General features: G+C 48.9%; 5 protein-coding genes and 1 pseudogene across 5 annotated transcripts, besides 21 other annotated features; all 6 read left to right on the plus strand.

Moving 5' to 3' along the window:
- Positions 1–10200: a sequence feature (heterozygous, non-Esmeraldo-like haplotype).
- Positions 17–47: a sequence feature (AT_rich).
- Positions 810–830: a microsatellite.
- On the plus strand, positions 1387–2244 carry Tc00.1047053505037.20 (ribosomal RNA processing protein 41B, putative; the record flags this gene model as incomplete). Its single annotated transcript, XM_809367.1, has 1 exon — positions 1387–2244. One exon carries the CDS (start codon positions 1387–1389, stop codon positions 2242–2244), a length of 858 nt encoding a protein of 285 aa, XP_814460.1.
- On the plus strand, positions 2641–3822 carry Tc00.1047053505037.30 (hypothetical protein, conserved; the record flags this gene model as incomplete). The annotated part of the gene is made up of 1 exon (XM_809368.1): positions 2641–3822. The coding sequence occupies one exon, from the start codon at positions 2641–2643 to the stop codon at positions 3820–3822; it is 1182 nt and encodes a 393-aa protein (XP_814461.1).
- Positions 2669–2692: a microsatellite.
- Positions 3865–3893: a microsatellite.
- Positions 4013–4059: a sequence feature (T-rich).
- Positions 4157–4185: a microsatellite.
- Positions 4315–4360: a sequence feature (T-rich).
- Positions 4418–4440: a microsatellite.
- Positions 4457–4774, plus strand: Tc00.1047053505037.40 (hypothetical protein, conserved; the record flags this gene model as incomplete). The annotated part of the gene is made up of 1 exon (XM_809369.1): positions 4457–4774. One exon carries the CDS (start codon positions 4457–4459, stop codon positions 4772–4774), a length of 318 nt encoding a protein of 105 aa, XP_814462.1.
- Positions 4803–4877: a sequence feature (T-rich).
- Positions 4932–4967: a microsatellite.
- Positions 5271–6077, plus strand: Tc00.1047053505037.50 (small GTP-binding protein RAB6, putative; the record flags this gene model as incomplete). The annotated part of the gene is made up of 1 exon (XM_809370.1): positions 5271–6077. The coding sequence occupies one exon, from the start codon at positions 5271–5273 to the stop codon at positions 6075–6077; it is 807 nt and encodes a 268-aa protein (XP_814463.1).
- Positions 6161–6188: a sequence feature (AT_rich).
- Positions 6229–6260: a microsatellite.
- Positions 6412–6450: a sequence feature (T-rich).
- Positions 6507–6536: a microsatellite.
- Positions 6687–8030, plus strand: Tc00.1047053505037.60 (protein kinase, putative; the record flags this gene model as incomplete). Its single annotated transcript, XM_809371.1, has 1 exon — positions 6687–8030. The coding sequence occupies one exon, from the start codon at positions 6687–6689 to the stop codon at positions 8028–8030; it is 1344 nt and encodes a 447-aa protein (XP_814464.1).
- Positions 8165–8190: a microsatellite.
- Positions 8555–8591: a sequence feature (CT-rich).
- Positions 8722–8775: a sequence feature (T-rich).
- Positions 8955–8987: a microsatellite.
- Positions 9170–9216: a sequence feature (T-rich).
- On the plus strand, positions 9656–11818 carry Tc00.1047053505037.70 (annotated as a pseudogene).
- Positions 10201–12082: part of a sequence feature (areas not merged during assembly with more than two copies in the genome that could not be assigned to a particular haplotype) that runs on past the window's edge.

The following is a 12082-nucleotide window of genomic DNA, read 5'->3' on the forward strand; positions in this document are numbered from 1 at the left end:
CCCCTCCTCCCATCACATTTATAAAGTATATATATAATTATATAAAAGAATAGATCGGGGAAGAGCGCAGGGCCATCCACGTGACGGATATTTTTTTTTCTTTCTGTTTCTCTTTTTATGCCACCGACTACAGTTTGGGCGCCACCGCAGCGCATCTGTTGTCTGACGGGCGTTGCAATGTTCTTTGCCTCGCATGGTGGATGCGTTGCACGAGTCGGTGTCGTAGTGAGATGGGTTTATATGACCTGGGCGAAGGGTCGGGCGTTCGCTGCGCTTGTGCAGTAAAAGGTGGCAGCAGTGTCTGTTGTGGCTCTCGGTGCGTTTCTCTAAGGCACCTCAGTGCGCTGCATGCGTCTGAAGGTGCGGTGTCACACACCAGCCCCACGAGAGTTTGTTCCCAGAGGAGCTTTGAGACCCCCCGCATCGTTTGTCCGTCGGCCACCGCCACGGAACGGAAGGAGTGCAAGTGTGACGTGTCGTTCTCTGGTGACTTGGCGGACGCCATCACGGCGAGTCGCGCAGCGGCTGAAAGCAAACAGGAGTTAGCGGGAGCTTAGATGCATTTGTCCTGGACGTTTCTTCCGCGAGTTCGTTGCTGCTGCTGCCGCCCTCAGAAGGGCACTAGCGAAAGAGACGCCATGTTGGCGTCGATGTCCGTGGACGGGTGGGCTTTTTTTCCTTCACGCGCCCTATGATGCTGGTGGAATTGCCGCTCGTGCCGATTCTGCACGCATTCGTTGCAACCACCGCCACCGATGACGGCTGGCGCCAATTCTGCAAGCGCCATCAAAGAGAAACCAACGGCTGAAACACACACACACACACACACAAGGCGGTTCAGCTTGCATTTAACAAGCCGTATTTGGAGGAGGGCGGTGTTTTGCGGCTGCTGCAGGAGAGGTGGAGGGAGGAGGGACGACTGAACGGCGTTTCTTTCCAAGGACGGGGTGTTGTGGAGCCGCCCATGGGAAGGGAATTCTGCCGCATTGCTTGCGACATTTGCCGTGAGCCGGCAAACTGCATAGCAGCTGCTCGCAATTGCTGTGACCCCGCATTGCGGTGTGCCAAGGGGCTGTGGCGAGAAGCGGTTGGAGGTGCCCATGCACGATTTTTTTAATTTGCACAACAGTGCGTTGCTGACGACCCTGACGGAAGGATGCACGTGTGCATTTCCGTGGTTTCGCCCCACTTCATGATCGTTTATTTATCGTATGTGTTGGATGTATGGCTATTCCATTCCTTTCCCCCCCTTCGTTACGCTTCATGTCATCTTATTACAGTTCATGCGTGTTGAGGAATGATTTTTTTTCTTTTTTGATTTGATTTGCTTTTACCGCACAAGCACTGCCAGTGTATTTGTCTGCTTGAGGAGCGCTGTTTTAGCCGATGTCTAGAGCGTCGCTGCGGCGGGATGGTCGTGGGCATCGAGAGATGCGTGGAAAGGAGCTGCGGACCTCCGAGCTTACGCAGTTTGACGGCTCTGCCTGGTATTCGCAGGGTCTCACCACTGTCGTTGCCGCCGTCAACGGACCCGTGGCGGCGCGGCAAGAGGACTATCGCAAATGCGGTGTGCAAGTTTATGTCAATCGCGCCGTTCGCATACCGCGCGCCGGCGGGACAGATCGGCTCTGCGTGGAGGAACAACGTGTGGAGCAGCGGCGCATGGATGCAGAAGTGGAGATGTTTCTTACCGCTTCCATTCAAGCCGTGGTGCGACTGGATCAGTTCCCGCGCTGCGTGCTCGAAGTTCACGTCACCATTTTGGCGGACGATGGCGCCCTTCTTTCTGTGGCGACAAATGCACTCATGTGCGCGCTCCTGGATGCTGGTGTTCCCTGCCGCACGACAGTTGCCGCCGTAAGCATCGTCGCACTTACACCGGAGGACGGTTCTCCAGTAACCGCTCCAACAACAACAACAACGACAACGGCAGCACCGGAGGCATCTTCTTTGTTGTCGTCCTCTTTGCCGTTGGCGCTTTTGCTTGACCCAACACGTGTAGAGGAGGGAGGCGACGGGGTGCGCACATGCGCCACAGCCACATTTGTGCTTTCGAACTCCGCGGATGGCAGCAATAATAGCAGTGGTGGCGTGTTGGTGAGTCAGCTGCAGACGTGTCCGCGGTCTTCGATGCATGGCGGAAGAATGTCGTCCAAGGATCTTGTAGGCATGGTTGCATTGGCAGAACGAGCGGCTGTCTCAATATTTTCGTTTTTTCGCAAATGCAACGTGCCTCTGGAATAACGAGTTGCAGCAGACACACAAGGGAATAAAGAGAGGGAGTAAAAGGCTTTAATATACAACGGCGGAGGGCCTTACGCGTAAACACTGAGGAACAACGTCTGCCGGTACGCGTTCTGGCAGGAGACATGGCGATCCATCACAAATGGGTATTGCTGGGTGTTTTGCTTTGCCTTGTTGAATCCATTGCATTTCTTTTCATTCTGTTGACGCTACGTCTTTTTTTTTTTTTTTTGTGTGTGGGGGGGCTGCAAGAAGTGTGGTGGGCTTTTGTGACTAGCAGGCAATTCGTACCGTACAGGTATATATATATATATATACGCACACACACGTATTATAAGAGACCGTAAAGCAAAGCGGAAAATAAAGAAAAAAAGAGCAAATAAAGAGGGCTAAATTATGAATTCTCAGGAAAGAAACCCCTCGACTGCTGCTGCTGCTGCTGCTGCTGTAGTAGTGAGTAATGATGGAGCGGTTTCAGCGGTGGAGAACGATGCCATTTCTTCTAAGGGCGAGTCCTTACAGGCGGGCCTCGCACGTAAGGCCCAAGTGTGCGTCCAGCTCACTCCGTCGGCCGAACCCCTTTTGTTGTGCGCATCGGAACAGACATTAGACAAAATGCATCAAGTTGAGGCCTACAACAGCGGTAACAACAATGAGAATGACGGAAAAGACGACGCCATCACAAAACACACTTCTTCTCACGTGGAGGAGGCGGAGAAATTGTATGCAAAGGCGGAGGCAAGTGTAGCAAACGGTCTTTCCAGGTGTATTGATTGGCTCCACGCACGGGATCTTTTTCACGAGGCCGGCGCCCTTTTCGCCACCGGCGGGCATGCGGATGCAGCCGCCAAGGCGTTCCTACACGCAGGTGTCATCACACAAGCGTTTAAGAGTGAGAGTGAAACGATACTGATGCTCTCGCTTGCGGCAGATAATTTGCAAGTGGTGCAGCCGGCCATTGCCGTGGATGTGTTGAATTTTCTTTCCAACGCGTTTTCAAAGAGCGGTCTTGTCATTCAGGCAGCGCGTTGCAAGCGGGACGCGGCGGAATTGTTGGATTACCGCCTCGAGATGCCCGTCGAGGCGGTCCAAACGTATAAAGAGGCGATGCAGCTGTTTGGGGACCGCAACGTCACAAAGTCTTTCACCCGCGGTTGCATGGAGCGGATCTCCGCGCTGACTGTCCTTCAGTTAAAATTTGTCGAGGCATCGGAGTTGTACATGGAAGAGGCGAAAATGGTACAGCGGTTTCTCCCCAAGACGAGGCAATTTCTTTATTCACTGCTGTGCTTGCTTGCCAATGGCTTTGGCAGTGATGATCGCTACTTTGATGCACTTTACTACACACGTAAGAAGTTTGATGCCCTGCAGGAGGAGGAGAGGCACTTTCAACAAGGGAAGGAGTACACCCTCATGCGGCAACTCATTGACGCCAATGACCACGGCTCACTCAATGAATTTGACATTGCTGTGTTTACATATAAATCATGTGCAACGTTTAAACCGGATATTGTCTTTGACATACTCATTGAACGGTGCCGTTCCAACCTTTACGAACATATGGAGCAATACATGTAAAACGTCTTCACTTCGTTTTTTTTTTTTCTTTTTTCTGTGGTTTCTTTCTCTCTCTCTCTCTCTCTCTTTCTTTTTATTTGTTTGTTGTGTGGGAGGGGGAAGAGAGAAGAGGGCCCTTTTCTTACATTGGATATATGTATGTAAATATATGTATAGATGTACATAACGGCAACTCGGCATGATTGTGGTGTCTTTTCTTTATTTTGTTGTTTTTTTTAGTTCTTTTTTTTTTCTTTTGAAATTATTATTTTGCGGCTCTTTTTTTAAATTTCTGTGAGCCCCTCTCGACATCCATCGTTAGCCGGGCATGCACAATATGTAGGCACAATGACACCTCCCTCTTCCTCTCCCTCTCCCTCTCCCCTTTCCGCATATCCATCGCCCCTTTCTTTTGCCGATGTTCATCTGTGCATGTATGTAAATATAAGCAACTAACCGTCTTTCTCTGTTTTGGTGGATTTATTTGCATGCATGTTTGAGATGCTGTCAGTCTTTTTTTCTTTTTTTTTCTTTTCCTTTTCTTTCGTTTTTTATTTTTGTTATTGTGACATCACGAATACCATTTGCTTTCTTTGGGGGGGCAGTGGATCTCTCTTGTGTGTGTGCGTGTGTGTGTGTTTGAGGGGATATTTACATGACTCACGGTGACACTAGCGTCTTTGCGCGGGCAACACAGCAAACGAGGGATACATTTTTGCGTGGTGGTACTGCTAGCCAGCGGTTTCTGCAGCGATATCGCAAGTACCCCTACCCAGTGCGCATGGCAGGACTTTTTTTGCTTGGCTTTGCTCTTGGTGGTGTGATTGAGACATTTGCGTGCAAGACACACATGTACGAGAGTGTTATGGCGAAGAAGGACATGCGTCGACATGAATTTGATGAGTTTGTTGCCGACTTTCGGGAGAATATGGAACGATGGCAGCGGCAGGATATGATGCAACGACGGGTATAATCATACCGTGAAACTTCTTGTGTGCATGTTTTTTTTTTTTTTTTTTTGTGTGTGTTTGTCTTCCACTTTCTTTCTTTCTCTCTCTCTTTATGTTTTTATTTTTCACTTCGCAACATTGGGGGGAAATGTTATAAAATTGTGTGTCTGTTGTATTTACTTTTTTTTGTTTTTTTCTTCTTTTTTTTGTTTGTTTGCATTTCAGCCGCGGTGACGGTGGTAGCCGCCGCTCGATTACAGCAGGTGGTGGTGGAAGAGAAGCGGTTAAAAACAAGCCGTCGTTGGGTGCACAGACAGACAGGGATAAAGAGGGAGAGAGAGAGAGAAGGGGCGGGCGCAAACTATCACAATATATATTTTAGACCGCACTGCTATATAATTAACAAGAGAGAAGAAGAAAAACAAACAAACAAACAACAACAACTAAACCACACACACAGTTGGGTGTGTTATTGGAGAGAAAGCGGGGGAGAAGCCAGAGAGATTGTGAGAGGGAAATATGCACCAGATATCCTCTTTGATGGGGAGACAAGGAGGGGGTGGTGTGAACGCCGCGGTCACGGTGGCTGATGCATCTTCCTCAACAGCGGCGGTGGTGAAGCATAAAATTGTGCTGTTGGGCGATCAGTCTGTGGGGAAAACTAGCCTTGTGACACGATTTATGTACGACACCTTTGATCAGCAGTACCAGGCTACAATTGGCATTGATTTCTTCTCCAAAACCATACCAGTTGACAACCGCACAGTACGCTTACATGTGTGGGACACAGCAGGGCAGGAGCGATTTCGTTCTCTCATTCCTAGTTACATCCGCAATAGCTCCGGCACTATAGTTGTGTATGATATTACATCTCGAGCTTCGTTTCTTGGGACATTTAAGTGGATTGACGAGGTACGGGCTGAACGAGGGGATAGTGTTGTGATCTTTCTTGTTGGAAACAAGTTGGATGCGCAGGAGAAGCGCGTAGTGAGCACGGAAGAGGCCCAAAAGAAGGCGGAAGAGTACAACCTTGTGTTTATGGAAGTTAGTGCTAAGCAAGGAAAAAACGTCAAGGCACTCTTTAGAAAAATGGCGGAGGCTCTCCCTTTGCCAGACGACAACGCGAGTGGTATTGGCAAGAAAGGAAATGGTGTGGGTGACAGTAGCAGCCAGCCGTTTGTGTTGGGCAAACAGCGGGATCCATTTCTCCTCACCCCATCGCGGCTTCCACAAAGTGATCGTGATGGATTGCAAACCAACAACAACAACAGGGGCAATGATGACACCAACGGATTCGCGAATTATATGCAGGGAAGATGTTGTTGAAGGAAACAATTTAGAGGAGGGAATAATTGAAGTTGGATTTTAGTACTGCTCTTTTTTTTTTTTTTTTGTGTGTGTGTGTGTGCTTATAAATAAATATTAATTTATTTATTTCTTGTTTCCTTTCCTTCTTTTTTTTTCCCCCCCCCCTCTCATGCACACACATACACATATATATATACATATGGTGTGTTCCGCTCTGAGTGCAGTCTCTTCTTCCCTATATGTCCGTGCATACATGCACAGAGAGAGAGAAAGGAGGAGAGGGAAGGATTCCGATATGTGCGAGATAACATCTCTGTGTGTGAAATGAGATGCTCTTTCAATGTGAATTATATTTTTTTTTCTTTTTCTCTCTCCTTTTTTTTTTTTTTTTAAATATTCCTTTTCACTGTTTTACTTCATTCTCTGTTTACGCAGGACGTTTGGATTTCTCTCTCTCTCTCTTTCTCTCTCTTTCTCCATGTGCATGGGCGCACAGTGTTACCGCACGTAACATCTCAAGGAGTTGCTTTTGTGTTGGGCGAGGCGCGATCGCTGACACGACACACGAAATCCAAGCAACGGGGGATTTGAACATCCGTTTTTTATTTTTAGTTTTTTTTTGTACCGATGAGTGGGGATCTGTTGGAGATACTCGGGGAGTCGAGGAATTGGGTGTTGAAGCGACATCGCGTTCTTGGCAAAGGCGGTTTTGGCTGCGCGACGTTGTATGAGGAGGTTCATACACCTGGTAGTTTTGTAGTTGTGAAGGATATAAACATGCAGATTATGAAAAAGGAAGAAGAAATGAAGGCAGTTGAAATGGAAGTGGCAATTCTCCGGCGTTCATGCGGACATCCAAATATTGTGCAATTTTTGGATTACTACCACGACGGTCAGTTTATGATGTACATTGTCATGGAATACTGCGAGGGTGGAGACTTGGCACGGCTTGAGGAACAAATGCAGTTTCGTGTATTCCATCAACCTGAGAGATTTGTCGCTTCCATTCTCATTCAGATGTTGGTTGGTTTATATTATTTGCATGTGGATCAGCACACACTACACCGCGATATTAAACCACAAAATGTGTTTCTCTGTAGCGATGGCACAATTCGTATCGGTGACTTTGGCGTGTCGACAGTTCTCAACCAATACGGCTGTCGTGCGAAGGCGGTATGTGGCTCCCCGTTTTACATGGCCCCGGAATTGTGTGAAGAGAAGGCGTATGATGGCAAGGCGGATCTCTGGAGTCTTGGGGTAATGATGTACGAATTGATGGTACTGGAGCGACCGTTCAATGCAAAATCCATCCCCGCACTAACGCGGCAAATCATACACGGCGAGTTTAGCCCCATCCCGCGCGAGCTTCACTACTCCGCTCAACTTGTGGAGATGGTGGAGTCTTTTCTGCAAACATCTCCAACCGCGCGGCCAACGCTTCGACGCGTGCTGCGAAGTTCTTACGTACATAGTCACCTTGACTGCGTTCCAATTGTTTGCCTTCTCTCGGATCACTATGCGCGGCTTTTCGGAGAGGAGCTTCTGCAGCAAATTCTACAGAAACATAAAGACTCGACAAACACCACAAGTCAAGTAACTACCGTTGTTAGCAGAAACAGCGCCAGCGTACAGGAGGTGGAGAGGTGTAAAAATCATAGCGACCACAGCGACAGCGCATCGGCACAGCCACTCGCTCATCAAGAGATTAGCGAGCTGGAACAGTGGCTGGAGGCGAACGGAGATGTAACTGATGCTTTCATTGACGCACAGTTGCCCAGAAATCGAGCCGATGGACAAGAGCTGTCAAACTCACCATCAGATATCGGCAGAGCAGTGAAAACAGGCCGTGTCTTTTCGGACGACATTATGGACGATTCAATATCCAGTGAACAAGGAAAAGGGCAGCAAGCGGAGGATGATGTGAGGGATGACTTCTACGAGGATGACTTTGAGAGTGAGAGCAGTGGATAAGAATTCAAGCCATGACTTTTGAATAGCACGAAGACAGTCATAAAATTAGACGGAGGTTCTGCGATGGAGAGAGAAGAGAGAGAGAGAGTAACAGAATGAAAGAAAATATTTATTCCCTTATGGTTGGCACGCTCTTTTTCTTTTTTTCTTTTTTTTTTTTAAATTTTATTTACTTTTTGTGGCCGAAGCGTGTAAACCCTTGATGGTGAGGAGGGGGGAGGTGTTGACATGTTGATTCACGAGGTTCTGACGGTGGTGACGGTGGTGCATCCCCATCTTTTGGTCTCCTTTTTGCTTTTTTTTTCCTTTTTTTCTTCTCTTTATTTGTGTGTGAGTTGGGCGTGACGGTTGGACACGTGCCGTCCGCCCTGCTGTCTGATGGGTAGAGTGCTTCCTCGTCACGATTCCGCTCACGGAAGTTATTCCCGGAGTATCTCCACCGCACAGATCGTAACGATGAGTGGGCGTACAGTTTTAAAGGCGGCTGCGCCAGTCTACGATCCCATTTTTGTTTCTTCCTTCGCTCTTCTTCTTCTTCCTCCTCTTCCTTTTTTTTTTTTTTTGAAAATTTGTATGGATGCCACGACCCTGGACATTCCGCCTCATAGCTGGGAGCTGCATTTACCTGATGAAGTCTGAATAAGGAGGAGGGAGAGATGCATAGAGGGCACTGAGGAATTTTTCCTAGGCCTTTCTTTCTTTCTTTTCTTTTTCTCTCTTTTCTTCTTCTTCTTTTTTTTTTTTTCTCTAACATGTGGAAACCATAAAAACCTTTTGATATTTGTGTGTAGGTCTCTGCCTGTTCATGTGTCTTATCACCGTCTCATCCAAGGATGTCTCTTGAAGAAGGGCGGCGTTCTTTTTGTGCTTATTTGAATTTGCGGGGGATCTTTAGACGTGCACTCACGCAGATTGAGAACATAGAAAAAAAAAAACAAAAACAAAACAAAAAACAAACAATGATCGCATCTCACGAAAAGTAAACATGCAGTGATGCTTCATTGATGGCGTACTGTGACCTTTTGTAATATTACTCGAGGCTCTGCTGTGGTATTGCATCCCTATTTCCGACGATCCGAAAGCGTACATGATAACACCGGGTGGGATGGTGAGGATTGTTTTGGGAACGTGTGTCTTCATCTCTTTCTTTCTTTTTTTTTTTTCTCTTCTCCCCTCATTTTTTGTCCAGTGAAGGGTGGCTTTCCGCTTCTCTTCGTTTTTTCCGTTGAAGATTTTATTTTTTGGGCGGAATGGTCTTTTTTTTTTTTTTGTGTGTGTGTGTCTGTGTTTTGTGGGGGCGTTGTTCGCCGTGCGCTTCCACTCGACAGACGACCCTGCCACGACCTTCACCGGCTGCCAATGGCACAGTGCTTTCACAACATTACACTCCTCGTATTTTTACTTTTTTCTGTGGGCGACAGTTATCCGAGCTGTCCCTTCCGGGCTGTTTTTTTTGGTGCTTTGCCCCTCCTCCCCAGTAACGTGTCTGATGTATTTCTGCCGCTGTCGTTGTCCTTTCCACGCACACAAAGAAGTTAATACCAAGCGCTAATCGCTACTGTGAAATTCGAAGGCTCTGAAAGGACCAACAACAGCACACACACCGCCCACACACATATATTTATATGCTCTCACGTGTTGCTGCAGTGAAGGCACCCCGCACACACAACCGTCGCTGCTTGACCGGATCCAGCGGAAGGAGGAGGGAAGGAAGAGAGAGTGAGCCGCAGAGGCCCAACATGTCCCGGCGTGTGTTTACTTCCGCGGTGCTGCTCCTTCTTCTCATGATTATGATGTGCTGCGGCACCTGTGGAGCTGCACACGCCGTGGAGAGCAAGTCCGGGGGTCTGCAGCTGCCGCAATGGGTCGATATTTTTGTGTCGAATGAGACGCGGGTGGTTCCAAAAGATAGGACTGATGAAACCGGAGTGAGGGAAGCATTTGCCGCACCCTCTCTCGTCCGTGTTGGTGGGGTGATGGTTGCCTTTGCTGAGGGCTTCCTCGAATATAACGGCCATCACGAGAAATTGTTTGGGACTCGTTATTCCGACATTGTGGCTGGGTACATCAAGGCTGCGGAGACGTGGCCGTCCATTGTCGCTGAGATCGCCAGGAAGGAGTGGAGGGCAGACACCGTGCTTGGGGGTGGGAACGGCGATGATCGTTTGCGCGTTTTTTGTCGGCCCGCATCCATTGCAGGGGACAGGAAGGTGTTTCTGCTTGCGGGAATCTATGAAGAGAAGTACGACAATGATGATGATGAGATGGCTGGGATATTCAGCTGGTTGAGGGTGTGGCCACGCAGTCCACGGACGGCGTGCAGAGTACACTGATCAGCTGGGCTGAACCCAAGTCGCTTTCACAACAGGTCCCCAAACACACTCAAGATCGCCTGAAGGAATTTTGTGACTGCTGGTGGCTCAGGCATTGTGTTGCAGAATGACACGCTTGTGTTTCCCCTGGTGGCGGCGAATGGGAAAAATCAACTTTTCTCCATGATCAATTATTCGACGGACAAGGCAACAACTGGGTGTTCCCAGAGGGCATTTCTCCTGTGGAATGCCTTGATCCCGCATCACCGAATGGGAGAATGGACAGATTCTCATGATTGCTGAATGTTTTGAAGGCCAGAGTGTGTTCGAGTCGCGTGACATGGGGAAAACGTGGACGGAGGCTATCGGGACACTCTCAGGCGTGTGGGTCATGTCACACTCAGGAGTCCGTTGGGACGAGAGTTTGCGTGTGGGAGCCCTCATCGCTGCGACCATTGAGGGAAGGAAGATCATGCTGTACACTCGGCAAGGGCACCCCTTCTGGGGGACTGAAGCCAAGTCGCTCTACCTTTGGGTCACGGACAATAGCCGCACGTTTCATGTTGGACCGCTTTTTGTGGAGAATGCTATGGGTGAGACGCTCGAAAACGCCCTGCTGTACTCGGATGGTGCGTTGCACCTTTCACGAGAGAGTATTGTGGGAACGCGCCGGGGCATATCCCTTGCCCGCCTGACTGAGGAGCTGAAGACGATCAACTCCGTCCTGAGGACTTGGGCGCAGCTGGACGCCTCCTTTTCCGAGTCGTCCACACCCACGACTGGTCTGGTTGGATTCCTGTCCGACGCATCATCCGGCGATGTCACGTGGATTGACGATTACCGCTGCGTGAATGCAAGCGTGACAAAAGCATCAAAGGTTACAAATGGGTTCCAATTCACGGGCCGGAGTCTGGGACAACATGGCCCGTGAACGGTCGGGAAGATAATGATCAGTACGGCTTTGTGAACTACGATTTCACTATTGTGGCGACGCTGATCGTCCACCAGGTTCCGAAGGGGTGCACTTCTCTGCTGGGTGTGGGTCTGGGAGACAGTCCCGGCAAGAAGATCATTGGGCTGTCGTACGGCATGAATAAAACGTGGGAGACAGTGTTTGATGGGAAGAAAACGACAACGAACACCACGTGGGAGCCGGGGAGAGAATACCAGGTGGCGCTCATGCTGCAGGACGGCAAGGGCTCCGTGTACGTGGATGGTAAGATTGTGGGGAGCCCAGAGAATATAACAACACTTGGGGCGCTGGGATATGAAATCACACAATTCTACTTTCAGGGCGACGAGGGAGACATCAACAACAATGTGACGTTGACGAACGTCTTTCTGTACGACCGCCCACTGAGTGTCGGTGAACTAAAAATGGTCAAGAAGAGCGACGATAAAAAAGGTAACAGTGACGGCTCCATGCGTGGGGGCATCTCTCGGATGCTGCTGTGCGGCATTGTGGCCCTTTACTGAGAAATCGCAGTGAGGACTTCCTGCCTCCAGCTGGGACATATGCGTCTGGCCACGCACTCTTTTAAAGTAATTGCCACTTTTTGTGATCACTTTGTTTTGGCCATTTTATTTTACTTTAGATTCTTTTTGCTGTGCAAGGCTCTTCCTCCATGTGGAAGCATGCTCTCCCCAGCGCCAGCACCGCGTTTTTTCGTGTTGGTTTTTTATTTCCCCCCTCCGTGTTGTGGTCCTCCGACAATTACGGGATCCACTGAGTGTTTTTTT

Source organism: Trypanosoma cruzi, genomic scaffold (assembly GCF_000209065.1).
Source record: "Trypanosoma cruzi strain CL Brener 1047053513679 genomic scaffold, whole genome shotgun sequence".
NCBI classification, from domain to species: Eukaryota; Euglenozoa; class Kinetoplastea; order Trypanosomatida; family Trypanosomatidae; genus Trypanosoma; species Trypanosoma cruzi.